This window comes from Thermobia domestica, chromosome 1 (genome assembly GCF_964235325.1).
Source record: "Thermobia domestica chromosome 1, izTheDome1.hap1.1, whole genome shotgun sequence".
Taxonomy (NCBI): Eukaryota; Metazoa; Arthropoda; class Insecta; order Zygentoma; family Lepismatidae; genus Thermobia; species Thermobia domestica.
In genome coordinates this window covers 193,745,941-193,768,916 of record NC_137454.1, presented here as the reverse complement: position 1 = coordinate 193,768,916, position 22,976 = coordinate 193,745,941, and the positions used below count along the sequence as shown (strand labels likewise).

Here is a 22,976-nt window from a genome sequence, read left to right as displayed (position 1 = left end):
TAAAATCCACTGGGTCTTGTATTTTAAAAAAAATGGTTGAAAATCAACAAAATATAAATAGATGGAATCATTGATTTACGTGTTTCATTTTCTCCTTCCTCGTTGCGTTCATGGAAATACCAATAGCATCAAAATGATGGGTATTACTTTTAACGCTGTATTGTTTATATTTCGATTGTTACAAATCAAGTGTTTTTCATTGCAGGTTTGCTTGAAGGTTACGAGAAGGTATGTTTAGCAGCGAGACGTTTGGCTCCTCTACTGCAGCAACTTGAAGTGGAGCATTTAAGGAGATTCAGTCTCACGTGGGAGGTGCTTAATAAACATCTCTACCAAAGCTGTGTATACACAGATCCGTTAATTCAAAATAACTTGCCAGTATTTATTTCACAGGTAATAGTTTTACGTAGGATTTATATGTTGAAATTGAATAATATTAGTAATGATAGAGAAACTTGAATCACAACAGGATTAATTATGATGATGGCTTGATTTATTCAGGACTTCAAAAGAATTTCATATTGCAAATACAATGAGATTATTGTATTTGACTTGTGCTGAGGATAACATATTTATGCATTATTTCACTAGGTTTAATATTTTAATACTGATAATTCAGTATTTGGAAGAATACGGAACTTCGTGTTCTCTTTGAAGTTCGAGAAAATAATCCAAGTGGTAGAAAAAAATTATCTTTTTCATCAACATTAACATGTCTATAGCAGGATTAACAAGAGATGGTCCCTGACGTTTCTTACCACATACGGAGGGACAATGCAGCCCCTACTTCGGTGCTAGTGTTACCAACCATGGTCATTCTATCTTAAACCATTAATTAAATTGCCACTATAGACGCACCGAAAAAAGCCTTGACACGTGAGTAGTGGCGTCACTGCGAGCTGTCAGAGACCTTCTCTTGCTGACTCTCCTGGAGTCAAAATCTATTAATCTCGAATGGAAGGGAACTATACAATTTTTGTGGTAAACGGTATCTTCATTCCGTCACAAATTTTACTTTCCTGCATTAGATTGTACAACAAAGATTTCACAGCATGCAGTACTTGGATCTCAGGTTTGACCAGGGTCGGCTCATTTGACAATTTTTGAAAGTAGCGTAGTTCTGTTCCCTTTCAGGGTTAAAAAAGATTTAACGTCCCACGGTTGTACTCTTTAGACTAAGTGAGATGTATAATTAATGAAAATTAATGATGCAAGGAAAAACTGACGAAATAAAAATTTGAAAAAGAAAAAGAAGAAGAATTTTTCGAAAACCCATTTTCAATCCAACTTGCCATTAGATCTATTTGGATCGTCTAACCATACCCTTGATCGTGTCTGATTGAATACGAATAATAGGTATACAAGTAAGGGAAAGTGAACTGAGAACGAAGACATGGGTGTAATAACTACATAATAGGACGAAAATCATGTATTTCTCCTTTCGAGCGACAGTAGACGTAAAGAAAGTTTTAAAATAGATAAAATAAGTAAAATGATATTTAAAAAAAAATATACGTCAACTTGTTTTTACGTTTCGTACTCCTCTTGTCGAAAAAGTGATTTTCCAATGTCCATTCATATGTCTATATGTGCACAGGCATCACACCATCTGTTCAGTCTGTCGCGACTTAAAGATTTTTATAAGATTCTGCAGAGATGGAAGGTTTCAGTTTTTTTTTAAGATTTGCAGATGGTTTCTAATTTTCCTTCTATTCCTGAAAGTAAAGGACGAAAATAGAAAATTGCCATGGTCTAGAAAGGGACTCAAACAACTTCATTAATACTTCATAAGTCAGTATTTCTTTAATAACCTTACGGTATGGCGTAAGTGGTTGCTCGTGCTAAGATTCGCCCAGACTGTTGAATGCGAAAAAATGTGGTGGAGGGCAGCCTATATGTAAGGATTGATCTTGCATAATTATCTGCATATGCTGGTACATACCGGCCGAAACATAAGTTAATAATGGTTCTGTCCTTCATAACCTCGGTGTTACATAAGAACGTAAAACACCAAACTCAACTCGTGCTAAGATCCGGAAGGAACAGTTTTGTAGTGGGAATGATATTTCTACTGATGAGAATATGTTTTGGGCTATTTTGACGAAAATATATTTTTCGTGAACATAAATAGTTTTATTTTATAACTGCAGACCACTTGTTGGAAGTGGAGATAACTAGCGAGTTCACCATTTGTTCTTTGTGTCTTTTATTTGTCTAAATTCTTTAACTTTTTCTGCCTTTAACATACTTTGATTAGATGGTTTTGTGTGTTTATGAACAATGACAAACAAATGGATTCTTCGTTTGATTTATTTTTTCTTGTTGAGGGGGGAGAGAAGAAGGAATCGGATGTGTATATATTCAAGAAATTCAAGAAAGGCGGTCTTTTCTTGAACATTTCAATGTATATACTATATTTGTTATGAAAGACTTGTGTATTTCTATAATTTGTTCAGTTTTGATTTCTGTAATGTTAACGAAAAAAGGAAAGATAATGACCCAGTAGTAGAACTCTGGACCGAAGGCTTCTTGGTTTCGTCTCAGAACATGCCATTTTTGGGTGGCCAAGATGGTGTCTGTTGATTTTCTCAGCTTTTTTCGTTTTCCTTTGCTATTCTATTCCTCAGTTTTCTTTTCCATCTTCACCATTGATTTGCAGTTACCGTATGTTTCTTTTTCCTACTGGAACAAAAGGGTAAGAGTCGAACGTTAAACCTCTCATTTTGTAAAGAAATAGGTTCAGATAATACTCTAAGCCTATAATATTAGGTATACTTTGTTGGAACTCTCTGGATTTGTTCATTTGTTGATCTTTTAAATGAGCTGTTAGAAAACTGGTAATATCGTGCAAGCTTCAGTTATAATATACTTAGCAATTCTAAGTTACAAAGGTATTTATTTATTTTGCAGTTAAGAAATAATCCACCCCCAGCAAAAGATCAGAAGAATAATGATCTAGTACATCAGTATGTTGCATTTGATGATGAGATGGCTTTAATAGGAGCAATGTGGAGGGATGTAGAAACTTTGATTCATGAATACAAGTAAGTAATTATTATATTCTATGAGTTTAATCCCTTTTTTTATAAGTTCACTAAGAAAAGAGACATCTTTAACGAATTTTTACACTTTTTTTTTTCTTTCTAATATCACTTTATTAGAATTAAATAATACGTCTAGTGCTACTTAGTGATTCGTTCTCAGTAGAAAGTAGTTTTATTTTCCAGTTTACAGTGTAATTCAGTTTGTAATTATCATCAGAACTAAGATGGATCTGTTGTAGATATATATTCAGTGTTTAGGAACACATCTCAGACTGATATTATATAGATATAATAGGAAGCTATACAACACTTCTTTATTTAAATACACAAATCATATCACGTTAAACTGTAAGTCTGCGCCTTGGTGCTGAAAAGGAATGTTAAACTCAACGAGTGGAAACCTTCGTTGTTACCTGTTCTATTCAAACGTATGAAATAGATGTCAAAATATTTGAAAGTAAGCAGGATAGGTTACTTAAGCATGGCAGTTCAGGCATAGCTTAGTCTTATCTGAAACTTACAGTTCTTAAACAATGTGGGACTGATCAGAGAATCGAACCTGAATTTCTGGGTTATGGCATATATGATATTACTATTCTTAATTTAATCTAATTTAGTGAGAACTTCAGTAGTATTCAGAGAACTTCAGTTATCTAATTTGGTAGAACTTCAGTTGGTGGGTATACTAACACGCTCAGGAATTTTAACAATCATCTAGCTTTAAATTTTGATTTTTGAAATTCCGTGCATTTCCAAGGTTTCGGCTCTCTCATGTTCACAGAGGACAAAAACAGGGGGGAGGGAGATCAAGGAAATATAAAAGGACGGACTCGCCGAGAAAGAGCAGTTAAAATACACCTTTTTACCCGTCAAGAGGTTGTAAGGTACACTGATAATTTTCGGCATTTTCATGTGAAGCAGTCATCCAGTATTTAGTATACAGACAATGGGCTTTCTGTTGGTTCATGAATCTCTTATTTGTATCTCACACTACCGTCAGCACACCCCATCATATCTGATGAAACTCTCCATCCTTCATCCACGTAAAGCATCTGATAAGAGATCGGAGCCTCCGCATTATCATACACTTGTTTAAAATCATGTATGCCCAAAGTTATATCAGTTTCTACAGTCATCAGTAAAGTGAATGCAATTAGTTTTTCGAGTATTATTAAATTTAATTTGAACTAAGAAGACTATTAATAATTAATGATTTTTTTTTGTTCTAGTAATGAGCAGGCAACATTGAAAGCTAAACAGCGGATGTTGCGTGAAGATTGGGAACTATTCAAGGCCCATCGTAAACTTCTACAGCAGCAGATGTGGAACAAAACAGCAAAGTACGTGTTCTTTATTAATGTTTAGTAATTGCGTTTATTCCTTTTTTGAAATAAATGTCATATATACATATCTTGTGGAGTTCTCAACTGTTCTTGTGATTCAGATAAGGATGAATTAAAATAAGTTATTTGAATAAAGTAACAATTTCGGTATGTCATGACTTATTTATTATATGAAGAAAAGTAAAAACGAGAAGTTGGTTAAAGCAGCGCTGAAGTTAAAATATTAAGAACAATTGATCTCCCCTGTCATGGTTTGGAGCCCATGTTAATAGTAGATTCTTTCATATATATATATATATAAATAGGTTGAATTTGGCTACATCCGTGAAAACTTCCCATTTTTAAAAGTCTTGTGACAAGTGACATAAAGTGGATACTAGAGATGCAAAAAACCCGGCTTTTTTTGAATCGATGGTTTTTTTCACATAAAAAGCCGGCTTTTTTGGGAAAAAAACGAGAATTTTGGAAATTTTGGCTTTTTTCATTTTCATGATTTTTCTATCTAAATAGCTTTCTTACAGTATATTCTATAATTAGATAAGAATTCCATGACCTAAATGCTATATTTCGCTCTGAAATTCACCATCAAGATGGATGGAGCACATGTTTTATGAAATAAAGCTAACATGAAGAATGTAGTATTTGAGGGCAATTATAGAGGCTATTTAACTTTATTTTAACTTTTGAGTTATCGACATCTTTTTTCTTCTCTAGATCATTTTACTTTTTCATCCGTGTTTCATTTCTAAGAGCTTTTAGTACTCTAGCTTCTAGCGGAAAAGTTAAACTTGCCCGTTTTTCTATTTATCCGTCAAAGCGTACGTTTTTCAATATATCCGTCAAGCCGTACTTCCACATTTCTGTTATACTGTAGCTGTGAAGTGATTTAGCAATAATTTTCCGGACACAACCTTGAATACCAATTTATACAAATAATCAATAGCGGATTTAGAAAAGTACTTTAGGAGGGTTTTTTCTGATTGTTTCGTTTCCTAAAAAGTCCTAATTTTATTTGGGAGGTGCTTGAAGTTTATGAGTACAGGCATAACTAATATTTCGTTTCGTTTATATGTTTAGCAATAATCTTCCGGATACAACCTTAAAAATCATTTTATACTGAGAATCAGTGGCGGATTTAGAAAAGTATTTTGGGAAGGGTTTTTCTTACTAATGTTTAGTTTTTCTAAACATTCGTAATTTTTATCTGACGGGAGCTTAAACTTTATGTGTAAAGGCATAACTAATAGATATTTCGTTTGTTGCAGACATTCCGTAACTTTGGGGAACAGGCTTCAGTCCGAAAGACCGCCCCCCTAACCTTCGCTAAACCGTCACTGCTGGTAATTAGTAATAATAACGATTTAAAAACAATAAGAAAGGAAGTCGGCCAACTTACAGTACACGCACTATTTCTACATTCATAGATGGAATGAAGAAAAGCTTTGTCAGAATGGTCGAATGATGGTTGAATCCCGGACTTACCGATAGAAGCGCAAAAGCTCCACTCAGTCATGTTTGTTGTGCAGTTGTATTTAGCTTAACTTAAATATATTCCGTAATCCTTTTTTTTTTTGGGGGGGGGGGGGAGTTCTGTAATGATATGTTGAATCCCTCTTGTTAAAAATTCAGAAAACTTGAGGATTGGGTAAACCGTGATGGTGGTTATATAAAACTTAACTGTAGAAATTCAAGAATACACAGAACCAAAAGCTCTAGATATGCTGTCTTTAAGTGTATCATATAAATCTAAGTATTTCTCTTATGTTTTATTTTAATTTTATTTTGTTTCAAAAAGAGGGTATGGAATATTTTGAAGTAAAAATACTACATACTATTTTGCTAGTTATTTGTGTATTTTTTAAAAGAAGTGTTTACTTTTAGGGTTGGCTGGTTTACACCAACTATTTTTTAATAACTGGTTTAAACCAAAAAAAAAAAAATAAATAAAAAGAATGAAAAATGTGAATCGTGTGAACTTCATGGTGACGTTTCCAGATATCAAACCATCTGCAATAGTTTTATTTCCCTTTCACCTTTTAATCAAGGTGTCCCATGTTCAATTTTCGGTCGAACCATAACCCTTCTTTCATGCGTAAAGCAAGTAGCGGTTCAGATGTCAGTTTAAGCGAAAGTCGTCTCCTTGATAACATCGGTATTTCGTAAGGATGTTAAGCCTAAACATGCGAAACGAAACCAAATTGTATATATCTGCATGCCTAAATGCCTGTTGTTTTATAAAAAAGCCAAGATTGTTTAAATATATTGATGGAAATTGGCAAAATTTATCGATTGTCTACGTAGCTTCCAACATTAGCTTGGATTGTACTTTCAATGATATCTACGTACTAAATTTGTAATTTAATACCTCAGTTTTAGCGTACTGATTGATACGTTGACCTTTAAATTTTACATGCAAAGCAGATTTTCCCGTTATTGTCTTACATTTCATGTAATGACGGGATTTTCCCGGTGGCTAGGGCGGGAGATTCTCAATTTAAGAAATTTACTGACCGGACTTCTTTAAGTTTATGGGAGTTCTTCCGGCATAACCCCGTTGTTGCATAATAATACCAAGGCGAAACAAACTTATTTCTGTGAATATGTAATATAAATACATAAAGCAAAAAATCTAAATCAAAAAAGCCTGGATTAAACCAAAAAAAGCCTGGTTTAAACATCCCCCCAAAAACGGGTTTTTGTCATTTTTAAAAACAACCATGGTTCTTGCCAACTCTGCTTACTTTTGTATATAGGAGGTTAAAAAATTCTTATTATATACATTGGTTAATCCTGTGGAATTCATAATGTAAATATGTTGAAGAAAAATTGTTTGAAATATCTTTTCGAAATTCATAGTTTATTTTCGAGGTTTTATATTATTATCAGCATCAACCACTAATTAAATGACTTTGTGTTATAGAGAAGCGAAACAAAGTCTGATTTATCAATTTAAAGCAGAATTTCGAAAAAAGCCCAAAATTTCCCAAGCAAAAAAGCGAAGCAGAAAAAACCGAGTTTTTTTCCAAAAAAGCCGGTTTTTTTTCCGAGCCCTTGCATCTCTAGTGGATACTGTTCAATATTCAGTGTAACCGATTATAGGGCAATGAATAACCACCAACCACACGAAATGCCTCTCAATATGAGTGATGGGATTGGGACCGTGTTTATGAGCTCCTCTCGAAAAACAAAACTATTTATTCTCCCAGTTAAATCAACTATAAGCAGCACTCCACAAAAACCGTCTGGAGTTAGTAAACAGGATACGCATAATCGTTAGCCATGAAAACTCTTCTTGAATGACCTGGTGAACGCTGTTACAGTTTGGCTGGTAAATTCTCATTCATTCGTCGTATTCTCCAAATATTGCACGGTCGCATATCATTTCCATCATACTTTTCTTGTAATGGAAAAGTAGTTCACTTTGAAGAAGGCAGAGATGCTTGGAACAGTTCTTTGGTGAAGTCTTGTGAAGAATTATGAGTGACTGAAACATAGCCAAAGGTAAACAACGAAACGATAATGACATTCTGCAATAACTGTCATTGGTGAAAAAGAAAACTTTCCCGAACAAACTTTTTGGCCCATCTGAAATAGGACTACTAGAGTATTATACATCCAGATAGTTGTCTTACTTACTTAACCAAATCGCTTAGTTTTCATTTGGAAATCCTGGATAAGAATGTTTTAGTCGTAACATTCTTTACATACATTAAGCAATATTCGATGTACTCTGTTATTTACAAAGCATGTTTTCATATTAGTGTTATTTTGTAAGTAAAGAATTAAAAAAAAAAAAAAAAATATGATGAAATATCTTAACGATAGAAATGTCTCACTTGCGTGGGGAATTTTCTGTTTGCACACCGGATAATCGCGAATGTTTCAATTATATCATTAGTTTAATATTTACGTTTTTAAAATAATTTTTCTTCGAACAAACGTTAAATTTCCTTGTTTGTGTACATCAGGTAATCACATAGTACAGAACGATATCCCTCGTATATTTACAGTACCGTTGCTTTTCAAAAGGCTCCCAGAGCCATAAATACCATGACTAAGAACTAACTATCACAAGAAGTATTTAGTTTACAGTCAGTGACTGTGCTGGGATCCAGAATTCAGGAGCAATAGCGGCGTTTTGAAATATAGAGGAGTCAGCAGAAGGCCCCTGACAGCTCGCAGCGACGTTGCCACTACTCACGTGTCAAGGCTTTTTTTGGTGCATCTTGATGATTTCAGTTTTCTTGATGTAAAACAGAGCAACCGTGGTTGGTAAGACTAGCGCCAAAGTAGGGGCTGCATTTTCATTCCGCATGTGATAAGAAACTTCAGGGACCATCTCAGAATTGGCACTTCTACAATAGTTATGATAAAGTCTAATTTCTTAAAATTAAGAGAAAGGAAAAGTTTAACTGCATAGAATAATTTGTAAAATAAATAATGGAAGACACGTAACATGAAGATTTTTACAGTAAATAATGCGAATTTCGACGCTAAAAGATATCGTTAATTGTTTAAGTTCATTGTTTGAACTTTTTTTTTTTTATTGATTTGATCCTATTGTAGTAATGTTTTTTATTACTAATTTAGTGATCTACGGGACTTGGATGATCCTTTATCAACGCTGGCAGGTCTAGGTCCCGGGCCTGGATCAGGAGGAGAGGAGAGTTTTTGTCCAGGTTGTAGTTCCCGACGCTGCCCATGTGATGAATGCACTATGAGTCATATGTTAACTTGTGGACTAATTACTCCTCCAGAGTCACCATCAGATACTAATGGAGGCTCATTGGGATCTCAATTCAGGTATGCATACGTAAGAATATCCACATAATTTTGTAATAGAAAAAATTACATTTTGTAGTATTGATTGACTTCGTGTTTCATTATCAGGCTTATATGAGACGAAAACTGCTTAAAATTTGATTAGAGTTAGCTTTCTTTTCGACGCTGATACCTCACTTGGAACCGCATCCGGGTCGCGCATTTTAACTACGAAATTGCAGTTGCATTTCATGCATATGTAATGAAAATATTAAGTGTTTTATAGAACTAATGAAACATGAAAAATAGTATATGCAACATGGTAGCGGAATTATAAATACGAGAGAATCAGCGGGTCATCCCGTAAGTAATGTCATATTTTTGCATCATGAGAAAAAGAACGATAACTTAGCTGGAATACTACCGTTAGTCAGAGAAATAGTCTCCACTGGATTCCACGACACTCTCCCACCTGCCAACCCCTACTGAAAGAAATCACCGGATTTGGAGGCAAAGAACTAGGTCACTGTTCATCGCACGTCATACTTATCTTGAAGTGTTTTCCCGGAAAGATGGTTTTACGGGCAACAAGAAAGACAGTGAGTGATCTGTTGGTGCAAGATCTGGTGAAAACGTCGAGTGGGGGATTTTCTTCCAGTCACGTTTTTCGATCTTAGCACAGGTCCTTTTTGCTGTGTGCGGGCGCCCGTTATCACTGTAGAGTGCATAGCTTGCAATGAACCAGAGCAAAACGTTTTTCCAACAATGCAGTCCTTAGACAATCAAGCTGCTGACAAGTAAATATTTGTATTGATTGTCTGGCTACGTGGCAAGAGCTCAAAATGGATTATTCCCCGATATCCCATCAGACTCACAACATCACTTTGCAGGGGTGGGTGTTTTATCAAGTTCCAACACCCACCGCTTTTAGGTACCCACTATCGTTTGCGTATACTATTACGGTAGAGGTCTCTTTTTATTTCCTTTGTCGCAATTTTAACCAGAAATGGCTCATGACTGTGACGGGTGAGTGGGAAGCTGTAGATGTCCACTCGCTGCTGCTTCTGTTGAGGAATTAACGCATGGCGTACCCATTTACCAAGATGTGGCAGGCACCCAAGATCTTGCAGATGACGATGAACGGTTAAATGAGTGTCATGGAGTTCGCTGGGTTCTTCAACAGTTTGCATTGGATTTGCCTCCACCACTGTTCACAGGAAATCTCCAGCTCCATAGTTCTTCTCTCTTGTTGCTTATCGGTGAAGCTGGTGTTCCCAGATCGAAACCTCTGGCCACCTCAGACACTTCCGCACACATCCACAGCACGCTGACCATATACGGTATTGATGTTTCTTGCCGCTGGTGAAATTCATACATCATGACATGCTGTATGTAGTCCTCCAACATTACTATATTCAAACTTAAGCCACGATTCCAAAACATGGAGTAGACCGTTCTGGACATTAAAGGACAGTGAAGTGTCCTATATGACACAGCTATGATACATGTCATCTACTTCACTATTCGCTCGTGAGATGGCTTCATTGCAGTGGTCCTCGAAAAAAATTACATTTTTTTCGGGGGGGGGGGAGGCTGGTACATTATAAGAAAAAAAGATCTTGTAAGAAGAAATTAGTCATTTTTAGTCATGAAAACGAATTTCAGTTATTTCCCACTGATTCGATGACTGGTACTCACACTGAGCTTACTTCGTTAATGTGGAAAGAAACTCAGATTTCACAGTTTCTTCATTTCCTGTATTTTGATTTACAGAAATAGTTGAATGAGAAAACATTGTTCTTGGAAATAGATGTTAAAAAATATTATGATCAGTCATATATCTGCGTGAAATACGTTTTCTTTTCTATTCTATGCCGAAGTGTTTGCTATTTGTAGAGACTTCGTACGTACTTTCAAATGTAAAAGCTCTTCAAAAGAAATAAGGCGAAAGTAAAGTAAAGTAAAAAAAAAAAAAAAAAAAAAGTAAGTAGGGAATACTTTTTAAATCAGTGAGATTAGATGCTGTGTTCAATATTGTGAGGCCTTGTGAAAGTGTATATGTTGGATATTAAAAATAGTAATAGCCAATGGCATTAAGGTAATGGTAGGAAGTGCTACTAAATACTAAACGTTACTAGTGGGAGGGTACTAAATGTTAATCTAGGCAACTAAGAATGTTCATTGTTCTTTGAGTTTCTTTCAGGTGATAGATATTGATTGAAATAATCTTATTAGGGGCGGTTATAATTACATTTAGTGGAGCAGTTTACCAATGTGGGTTATGGAATGTTGCATAATAAGTATGGGCGGTATTAATAGATACAAATAAAAGGTGCGAGTTCAAATATATGCTTATGTTGGCTGTTAGCAGTAACTTGATAATTTATACATTGCTTTGTATTATAGTGTGGCTATGGTAAGATATAGTATAAAACCTTTTGATTTCCACTGCTATTATAGTATGGAAATTTCAGCACCTCGGGAACTAATGTAAACTTAATAATTATAAAGTTACGTAATTGCAATGTGCATTTGTAATTTCGACCACAATAGATAGCTTTCATATTTTTGAGCTTGGCCCCATTTTGTCTTTTAAGCTAAAGGAGACCTGTGAGAAACTACGAATGAAAATGAAATGAGGTGAGAAAACAATGTATAATATCCGTCTTCGAGTGGGATTTGAACTTGAGTCAGACAGGTTTTCGAATTGCCAGCCTAATGCTTTAAACCGCTCAACATGACACGGTCGTATTCTGAGCAATTTTTGTGAAGAGATAGTTTACAAGATGTTTTTAAATGTGTTCACTAGTAGTTCACTACACAACACTAGTAGCCAAATAGATGTATTGGCTCATGTGTGAAAACCTAACTCAACTCTGGAAACTGGGACGCAGGAAAAATAACTAGGCAGAGGAGATTCCAGTGCGCTGTTCCACTTCGACATCGATTTCTTTTTTCGAAATTACGTGAGAAATGGGCATGGAGAAAATAATTAAATTATCCTCTTAACTTGTCCTATTGAGTAACAGTCACTCTAGGAAACAAAAAATGAATGCACTCAGTGCATTTTTGCCTAATAAGGTGCTGGGTAATTATGCATCTAATCTCTTAAGTACATTATAGTGCCTACATTTTGCGGTATGCTTAAAGTGTATTTATTGTAAGTACTTTGAACTTTTTTATCGGATTTTCAAAGTATTATTCGTTATAATCCGTTTGAAGAGCAGATTTATAAACTAGAAAGGTATGAGACTTATTCTTTAATTACAAGTCGTTCTGAAACAAAAACATGTAAAGGAAGAAATGTAATAACCTTTATGCCTTTTCATATGCACATTAATCTATTTAGCAAAATTCCCATAGTAGTTGAGACACTTTTCGTAACGGTAGCTGAGCTTTTATATACTGTCATCAAAGAAATTTGCCATCAGCGTAGATAGCTAATCTTTCACTGTCTATTTGGTTTCATTGGCGTTGTTGGATCACTTCCAAGCGAGGAATGCCTTCAAGTGGAGGAAAGATGATAATCGGTAGGGGGCGAAATCTGGAGTGTACGGAGGATGATCCATTCGCTTCCAGACAAATGAGTCAATGAGCGACTATGAAAGAACTGTGAACATGAGTTTTTTATTGGAAGTCGCTTGCTTTTCGGTTGGAGGAGGATTTCGTGCGACGGGAATTCCTATTGTCTGCACAATTTCCATTGTCCAACACAATCACAACCAGTGTTTCACAACGTGCGTCTGTTTAAATGTAAGGCACATAAGTAACTAATGCACATGCGCAAAATTCCGAGCACACAGTTTCCAACGGGAGCGCAAAACTGCCCCAAATTACATATATATATGGGTGATTCCACGAAAAAGGGAAATTTTCACTTGGAAAATTTTTGTTCTGTTGATGGTCGCCTATTTCGAAAAAAATATCAGATGCACTTACTACTACTAAGTACATGTTAATTAGATATTCAGCAGAGCTGAATCGTTATTGGTCTAGTAAATAAAAAATAATAAACTTTTCAGCACCCACGGAGTTGAGACCATAGGTCACGGAGTTGAGATTAGTTAACACGGAGTTGAAAACTGCTGTGGAGTTGAGAAACGTGATACATCTGGGTGATAAGTTTTGGTTTATAAGTGATTAAGCTTATAATTTACATAAAAATTGAAATAATTTTCCAATAGTTTTTGTAAGTTAGAATTATTCTCCTTATGTTGAATAAAATTCTAACAAAGTAGATGACACGTAATTTGTTATACAAAAATACTCCAGAAAATACTGCAAACATATGAAAATATATCTAATGAAGGTTCAAAAATTGAGTATATATATATATATATATGACGCAAATAAGAAAAAAGAAATACACATACACTTATCGAATATTGAAAAATTATTGCGCTTTCAATATGTTGACTATCATATGGAGAGGATAAACTTTTCACATCAGCTTACGAAACTGACGAAGTAGTCACTAAACCTGTCTATTGTCTACTTCATTTGTTTTTGAGCTTATGTAAACCGTCCGTCTTCTCTGTGCCATCAAGTCAACACGTCGAAAGTGCAATACTTTTTCAACATTTCGTAAGTGTATTTGTATATTTGGTATATATACAAGGTGTTTCAAAACAATTCACACTCGTTTGGGAGCTGATTCCTGACACCAAGATAAGACGAAAAGTATAGACAACTGGGTGCACAAATGCTTCCTTTCAGAGTTATAGGCTGCCGAAAACATGAAAAAATGAACTTTAAAGGTCCATAGCTCCAAAACTATGAGACCTGCCGTAGTCGGGTCACGACTTCACTTAGGAACTAATATGTGCACTATCCAAAAATATGTTTCAGAATCCTGAGGTACTCACGAAGCAATTTTGATAGAGGGAGTTTGGCTACGGGCGTATAATCTGAAGTACTCACCAACTACTTCTATAAAAGTTGTTGTGGAAGTACCGCAAGATTCTGGAACATGGATATTTGGATAGCGCACATACTAATTCCTAAGTGAAGTCTGACCCGACTACGGTAGGTCCCATAGTTTTATGCTATGGACCTTTAAAGTTCATTTTTTTTTTCATGTTTTCGGCAGCCTATAACTGCGAAAGGAAGCATTTGTGCACCCAGATTGGTCTATACTTTTTCTTATCTTGGTGTTAGGAATCACCTCCTAAACATTGTCGGTATTGTTTTGAAACGCCCTGTATAATGCACACTAAATGACAGTGTAAGGCACTCATTTCTGTTTTCTTTGGATAATTCGATGTTATTTATTACGTAGCCCTCATTTTCCACTCCAATGAAGGAAATGTCTTGAGGAAACAAGGAAGGGCTGTTCTAGTCTACACAGAATGACAACTGCCAACGCTTTTTAAACGTCAGGTTTAGTAGGCCAGGAGAAATTTCTTCCGATCCGCGCCATAAAATTGACTGTCCGTACATTGCCCTCAGACTCTTCGACAATCCCTAAAAAGAAAACAATTAGCTGATCATAAGATTGAGACGTCAATAGGTTAAAAACAGATACCATCCATCTTGACTTGACTGAAGTTTTACCTCCGGCTACCTGACAGCCCCAAATCTGAACTTCCGCGAAACACTCCTTAAATGGGCTAGGACCCACCAGCCGGCCTTTGAGTGTGAATGACACGTAGTCAGCGTGTTGGCTCCTACGACCGTTGTGATGGTATGCGCGATCAGGTTTCAGTACATCTCTACTCAAATGAGTTTTTCAATTGCCTCACTGTGCGAAGTAAACACCATTAATTTTTGAGCTTCCACCGGGAAACAAACCCAGAACCACGCACGAAAGGCGAGCATACTAGTCACTAGACCATAAACGAGCTTTATTTCTATCAATATTGAAAGAACAAATATCTGGAAGAGCATGAGCATAACAAACACTATAGGATTCTCAACTCCGTGAACTTGTCTCAACACCGTGGATTCCTTAGTTTTCAGATGGACATGGAGTTGAGAACCATGGAGTTGAGAAAATCGAATATAATTTATCTTTACCGGCCCACTTTTTAACCAATACATGTGAGTAATTGTGTACGAATTTTCTACGTTAAGGCGTATGTTCCTCAAGGAAAAGAAGGTATATACCATAAAAATACATTCAGTAATAAATGCCATGGTGTTGAGTATCAATTAATATACGCACCTGCTTTCCACACACAAAAATATTTTTCCTATAGTTTTTAACACATGCACACAACTTTTTCTGTTCTTCAGTCAAACATGTCTGCCTTGTCTTCTTGTGGGTGTTGCCAATGTGGACGACCATGCTATCTGTTGAGAGCAATGATAATTTTTTCTATTGCCATGGAGTTGAGACGAAATAGAGGTGACAGAAACGAAGCATAGTCAAGCTTTCGAAAATAATTGTTATAAAGGTTTACTTTCCACAAAACTGAAACATTGAAGTGTTCTCTTCCATTTAATTACCATTAAATGATGTTTGATTTGCGACTTCAGTTGTAATTTATTGATTAAAATCAGTCATCTGTAGTCTGTGACAGCCCACGGTGTTGAGAAATTGGGTAAAAATTAATTTTTTACATATGTTTCGTGTTACATTTGCAAACTGTTATACATGGCATACCTACTTTGTGACGGTTACTACCAAACAAAATAAAAATGAGGTGATTCTTTCTAGTAGTAGTTTGAAGAAATGCCCGTGACAGAAAATTTCCCTTTTTCGTGGAATCACCCATATATATATATATATATATATATACACACTTGTTCTTTATTTTCCTATTATATACTAGTTCAGTCATGTTAAACGTCGAACTTTCGCAGACAGCTGTCATTATTGTCAAGATGGTTTAGTAGGGATAGGAAAACTGAAAATATTTTTCTTTTTTAAAGTTTAACGTTCCTTGGTTATGCTGTTTAGAATAAAGACACGTATGATTAATGAAAGTGAATGATTGTGAAATTAAATTTTTGTACTGCCCCACCGAGAATCAAACCCAGGACGAAGTGTACCAAAGCCGCATGCGCTAGCCATTAGACCAGCCAAGGGGGCTTAAAAGGGTATATGGCCATTAATTACATTGGAGAGAGAAAAAAAATTTATATACTAATAAACATTAGCTTCTTGGGGCTTTACAGTATACAGATCTTAAATTCCTATGCTGTTTCTGTGATTGGTAACTACCTTTATCGTTACCAATCACGGAAGATGCACAAGGCTTTTAAGATTTGTATACTGTGAAACTTGAAAAAGTTAGTGTTCATTAGTGTATACGTAAATAATTTTTAGTTATTAGCTTGTAATTAATTCCTATACATTTTATTCTATTGAAATCTTTTATCGTACCTGTGTCTTGAAAATGTTCATCGAAAATTCAACGTTGGGCTTGATTTTTTGAACTAGTTCATTTGATTTTTTGAACTAAGTACCTTTTTGGTTTATTATTAAAATTCCTTTCTGAAGAAGAATGTGTGGAATACCGAGCATAACATGATTATATAAAATAAAAGTATGTAATTGGAATAATAATTATGAATATCTTTTCCCCACAAATAAAATTTACGAGAGTTGCTCTTAAATTAGTTTTATCAAAATCGAGGCCTATTCAACCCGCTTTCTGGCACCCAACAAATGTAGATTCACTTTATATAGTAACTGCCCTCTAAATGAATTTCACACGGTCGCCAGTGATTGCATTTTGTTATAGTTGAGATCTAACTAATATTCTACGGGCCGTGAAGGTATATTTTTTAAGAACTTTTTAAGTTTTAACTTTTTAAGACTTAGGTAGGTATCTCTGTCCGTATCTGGAAACAAGATTAATTCCATATTTCATAGAAATCACTAATAGAAGGGTTCAAGATAATACCATAACGTTCAACTGAGAATTGGTTGCTTTACATTTCAGAATTTGCTTTTCCTGGTACTTTGTGTGTGTGTTTTTTAAATGCAATTTCGAACACTACAATAAGAGTTATCATGATTCATTAATCAATGAATTGTTAAAAAAGTAATGAGGAAGTTAGTTATTTTTTTGTAATTTTGTGTGTTGTGTTTGGAAATTGACTTAATATTGATTTCGTATTTTATATTTTTTAGTCATAAAGTTGATATAGTGAGGGATTTTCGGTACGAAGGTGAAGGAAGTGAACAACCAACAATGGCAGAATCTCCGGCGGAGCCAGAAGTTGGTTCGGAATTGGTTGTCCCGGAGGAAAGTACGGAAATAGTTTCCGCACAACAAAGTTGTGAATGTCATGTCTGCACTGCACCGCTTATGTCGCCTGTAAGTGTCAGTATTGTGTTGTGTTGTGTATGTGTATATATATATATATTTGTATGTTTTGTAATAACGTTGTTTTATTATTATGTTCAGCTCATTTGTGAGTATTCTGGCTTTTGATTTTTTTCTACTTGATTTACAGTTACAGAATTACATTTGTTTACGTTAACAATAGTCAAGATTTCTACAAAGTGGAAAGTCAGGGGAAAATTTGAAGTTTCGTCGGATGGTTTTGTTAAATGGAGGAGACTTAAAAAATATCAGAAGTATCTTTAATGTAACTTCCAAATTCTTTCCACATAATGCTACTATTAATCATTGATTTATTATATAGAGTCCCTTAAAGATCTTTCGTTATGGGTAGAAACTGAGCCGAGTGATAAGTTTAGAGCGTATATTAAAGTGTGTAAAAAGCATGTAAATTAATGCAGTATGGGAAAACAAGCTTTGCCGTCTCACGCCAAAGAATCAGTCCACGTGAAAAATATAAGAAGTATGACTAATCTCTTTGACAATATTTTTTACAAATAAACTAAGTCCTTCCGTTTCTACAAGTTCAGAGTATCAAGCAGCATCTGAATGTTCAGAGTTTTTAGCATCTATTAGAGAGACAGATGTGAAGAAACTAGAGTGTGTTAGTGTGGAGAAAAGCGATTGTGATAGTTTCATTATAAAAGATGAAGTGTGCAAGTCCAAAATTATTTGGACTCTTCAGCTTGTATGTAAAAGAATGCCATTCGATTCATGCAACAACTTAAATTCACTGTTAAACTAAATGATCACCGATAGCCAAATTTCTAAAGCGTTTACTATTGTACAGGACCTAGTTTCGTATATAATTATTCATGGGTTGGTAGATTTGTTTTCTTTTTTTTCTCAAGTGCAGTTACTAGAGCACTTGAAAGCCTGCAAGTTTCTGATTTGCTTCGATAAAGGTTTAAATAATGTTATTCAGTAGAAGGAAATAGGTATACTTGCAAGATTCTGGGACAAAGTGTTAAACGTTACGTAACCATTGTGTTCGTGATGCAAAACTAACAGAAGGACTTAAACCAGTTTCTGAAAGGAATTTTTCCTTTGTCACTGACAAAATTGTTACAAATTTTCATGGAGATCCAAACAATTCATTCTTGTATTTATTTATTTATTTATTTTTACTCCCAGGATCATATCAAAACGGTAACTCAAGAAAAAGCTTGATAAATCTCAGTTTATTAGGGTTGTATGTTATCCATGGTGCGATGAAACCTGGTGTTTTATCGGTGGACTTGAATATGTGTATCCTACTACCTTACTTGCACTACCTGTTCAGTGACTCACCAGCTCGCCGAGAAAATTTACTGAGATCATAGCATACACAGAATTTCCTGTGAAGTTCTGCGGTGTCCACTGGTTTGAAAGTGCCACTTGTTTTCAGATGGTATTGGGAAAGCTACGAAACACGAAATCTGTATAGAAACCCTGAAATAGATAGTAAACCATGCATGTGCAAGTTGGAATAGAGGGTGGGCCAATCACAAAGGTCTTACTAGTGTCGAGGGCCATACGAGAGAATGTATAATATTTTGGCAAGAATTGAATAGCCAAAATTGAGAAACTTGTTCATCGTATAGTAATACCACAGGAACAGGAAAACTGCTGTAACTGTAACCAAAATATTTACTTACTAAAGAAACGCTGAAAAATCTATCTTATTACTATTTTAGTGGGAAACTTGATCCTTCATGTTTTGAACTAGTCTGTCAATGTTCGGTGGTAAATTGGACATTTCAACGCGAAGGACATCAGTTATCCAGGAAAATAATTCAATTCAGTTTAAGAGGTGACGTAAAAAAATACATTTGCAATAACGGATCAAACGGGCCGGATGAAAGAGTTCAATGGGCCGGCTGTTGCACATGGCTCCAGTAAGCGATCCATTTAGAAAGTGCAAAATTGTAGTCATAGAATGCCAGCTCTTTCTGTATAGGTATCAGATTTAAAATCCAGTGGCCCTGTTCGGCTTTGGTGCAGGAAAGGTTTTAGATCTCATGATTCGCTGTGTGAAACCAGAACTACTGAAAGGTACAGATACAGAGCTATTAAAGTTAGTGTGACAAAAGCAGAAAAGCTTATTGTGAACACTGTCGATATTGGATTTTGCTTCCAGATGTTTTCTCGAACAAATAGGTACAAAGGCCAGGGAACAACAGAAACTGGAGTGTTTACATGACTGCCACCACATCCTAATTTCCATAATAGCCAAACTTCAACAGAGAAGTTTTTTAAAGTACAAATCATTTAAAGGTCTGTCTTCCATAAAATGTCTCAGGTAATGCAGCATTCATCCCATGTAGGTTAAAAGAGATTCTCTCTTCTTACAGAAGAATTTGATATGTCTAACATCATAGATGACTTTTTTCTGAAAACTCGAGAAAGAATAAAGAACTTCACGAAGTCTTTCAGACTTACAACGAATTACGACTTGATGCTGCTTACAACAAGTTTAGTGCTTGCACTGAAGAATACAAACATTCAACGGTCGAAAGAGGGTTTTCAGTCAATAAATCAGTCCTAATGGAAAATATGCATTAAAAGACTACTGTAGCACAAAGGCATATTCATATCCAGACACAAGAAGCACGATATATTGAACACTGCAAATCACGAGAAGAATTATACTTTATGTGAAAGGCTGCAAGAGACGCAAGGAAAGCAGAAGGAAGAGATAAGTGAGCACAACAAAAAGGAAGCTAAGGAAAAATTTAGATGCACAACTGAGAAACTTGCAACAACAGATATCCGTCTGAATTGAGAAAGCAGTCAATAGGAGCTAGCTATTGAACTTCTTTGACTTTTTATTTCAGCAAATCTTTGTGGCGAAAGTCATGTTCGGTAAGGATTTTGCGTTAATTTTGTTTTTAATTATAGTTTACTTATTTTTATATAAAGGGCTGTTCTCAATTTCTATATGAAAATTTTGGTGATATTTGTACTATTTTGTGTAGAGATTGTAATTTTGTTTGTAGACATTTATAAAGTCGTCTTAAAAACGAAAAAATAATGGTAATATATATTAAAATAAAACCAAAAGCAGTGTAAAGAAAATGTTAGAGAAATTGTCAATTGGTGAAGAAAAGTCACCTGTAGGGGAGGTGTAGGCAGATTTCACAAGAATTTTATGTAGTCATAGAACTCTAATGAAGGGTCAGGGATTTCTTTTTTGTAAATCAACCTGTATGAACGCAGAATAGTGCATTCGGTTCCAGACCGGACACACCTCGTCGACTTGAATGTCTCGCACTGCTTAATGCGGGACTGATTTGATGATTATGCTGGCAGGGAAAGGTGACTCCCGCTTTGGAGAGCGCCTTGAATCATACGGGTATAAGTGTGTATTTCTCCGTTGGAAGTGCACTCTTTTAGATGTAGAAATTGGAGCAGAACTATAAATGATGTGGATGTACGTTGCACTGGTCAATGTTCCCTGTATGATCACCAGAGGCGAATGGCTGTGGTTCTCTACACCATGATACGTAACAGTGATCCTATATGTCGCTGCCGAGTACACTGAAGATGCTGCCAACCTGTTCCACACCGCACTTACAAAAAACATCTGAGGTAGAACCAGCTATTATTACCAAATACAGTCTTAGCGTCATTCATCTCTTCAATTATATCATTCGTTATTGCAGGCAGTTGCATGGTCTGTGAAGCTTAAGGAGACCTGCGCCGAACGAGTTACGTGCGGTCCTAGCTGGGATCCCGAATGCGACATCAGTCTCAGTGTAATGGGTCGGATTGTAAACCACAATGCTAGCTTGTCTGATGTGGCGGTGTAGACGTGTATCCGTATGCCAGGGCTAACTTGAATAGACATCAACATTGATGCACAGCGAACACTTTTCATAGGTGCTCCATTCTGCGGTTCAATCACTCGTTTTACTCGGGTCTACGATACTCTTTCGCTCAAACTTAGTTAACCGCATTAAATGTGCTCCTCTACGCTGTTTTGGGAATCTCCAACGTTAATTCTCAATTCGTCGCATAGTACGATGGCAGATATTCGGATCACTTTTTTGCACATCATTAAGTTGTGCTGCGAGCTTTGGAGTTTCCATAGCAGTACTTGCTTTCTGCTGCGTCCACAACGCAGCACTAGTGATCACTTGCGCAGCCAGTGACTCACACGAATACGGGGTTTTCACGCCACATCCTTCCGGGCGTTTATATTTCATTTTTTACCAGTGTATTTTATTTTATTATTTTTTTTTTTCAGATGATCTGTTTAATTCATATGGTAAGCTCTAAATGATATATATCTGTTGGAAGGTGTTTGAAGAGTGAATTTAACATCACTTCAGTCACTCGTCTTGAGAGCATTTTCTTAAACTATTTATTCCCGAAAAGTTAACCAAGACTACCGAAGTTGGGAGTTAAATAGTTCTTTGTAAAAGTAAAGTTCGATATTAGGGTCATATTAGTAGAGCTTACTAAGTTTTCTTTTAAAATTATATTTTTAAAAAAGTCCGATTAACAGTAAGTAACATACTGATAACAGCACATTTATTTCTGATTCATTATTTCAGCAATGTAAGCTAAATGAAACTTGAGTAAATTATTTAAGACAATTTCACATTGAATCAGTCGGCTGTTGTGGAGCATGAAATAACTAATTGATTGTTGTCACATTTATTCTGTTGGGTTCGCTCAAAAAGTCTGGATTATTATTTCATTGTTGTAAGAATTCTAATTTTACAAATACGAAAAAAGTAAAGATCAATATAAAAGTTTACTGCTTCGTTGCGGTTAAGTATTTAAAAGGATCTGAAAAAGTAAATAGTATCTTAAGAGACCTTGTTTGCGTAATTTGACCAGCAGCCAACAAGGACATTTGTTTTTACTCTTCCAACAAATACATTTGATACCATATAAGTGATGTAATCAGTCTTATTGTTAGTTGAAACAGTGACGCAACGAGGAAATTATTTCAGATAGTTAAGATATGAATTGAAACATGGAACATAAAGGTAAAATATATATAATGAATAATAACATTGTAATAATATCTTCGTTTGATTGACTTCCCATTATAAGATATGTATTATATATTTCTAGAATGGTAACTTCTAACAGAAATCAACAGATACAGAAGGCTGAAATAGAGTTTTAGTGACTGAGTAGTTCGTTTTGTGGAAAAGATTATTATGTACTCAGGTAATGTTAACACAAAATTGATTTGTAATTTTTTTCCAGGTTGAGTTAATGGAGAACTACGAATGTCACACATGTGTTCAGCAAGGGGTTTCAGTAGCAGGTTCAACTGCTACAAGCAATTCTATGAATTTGCAGACAGGTGGCTTTCACCTTTATCCTCATATTCATGGAACTGGAGGAGGTACGTTGCACGCCTCGAGATAAGTTGGTGTTTAAAATTGAAGCTTGCGTCTTTGTGAAAATGATTCAGAAATTAATTAGTTAATGTGATCATGAAAGTTAGGAATTATGTTTTTCTTATACTCATTCATCGTAATATTTGTAAGGAAATTGTGATACTTCAATAAATTTTGCAGGGTAAATGAACA

General features: G+C 35.4%; 1 protein-coding gene across 3 annotated transcripts in view; it reads left to right on the top strand.

The window, feature by feature from the left end:
- LOC145692397 (uncharacterized) overlaps positions 1–22,976 on the top strand; it is a 112,281-nt gene that overhangs the window by 38,675 nt on the left and 50,630 nt on the right. For all 3 annotated transcript variants that reach the window (XM_081767704.1, XM_081767702.1, XM_081767706.1), the window contains 6 exons: positions 206–393; positions 2,911–3,044; positions 4,274–4,384; positions 8,978–9,190; positions 17,229–17,415; positions 22,648–22,789. In XM_081767704.1, the coding sequence (XP_081623830.1) occupies positions 206–393; positions 2,911–3,044; positions 4,274–4,384; positions 8,978–9,190; positions 17,229–17,415; positions 22,648–22,789 (975 nt within the window). The remainder of the gene's footprint in view (positions 1–205; positions 394–2,910; positions 3,045–4,273; positions 4,385–8,977; positions 9,191–17,228; positions 17,416–22,647; positions 22,790–22,976) is intronic.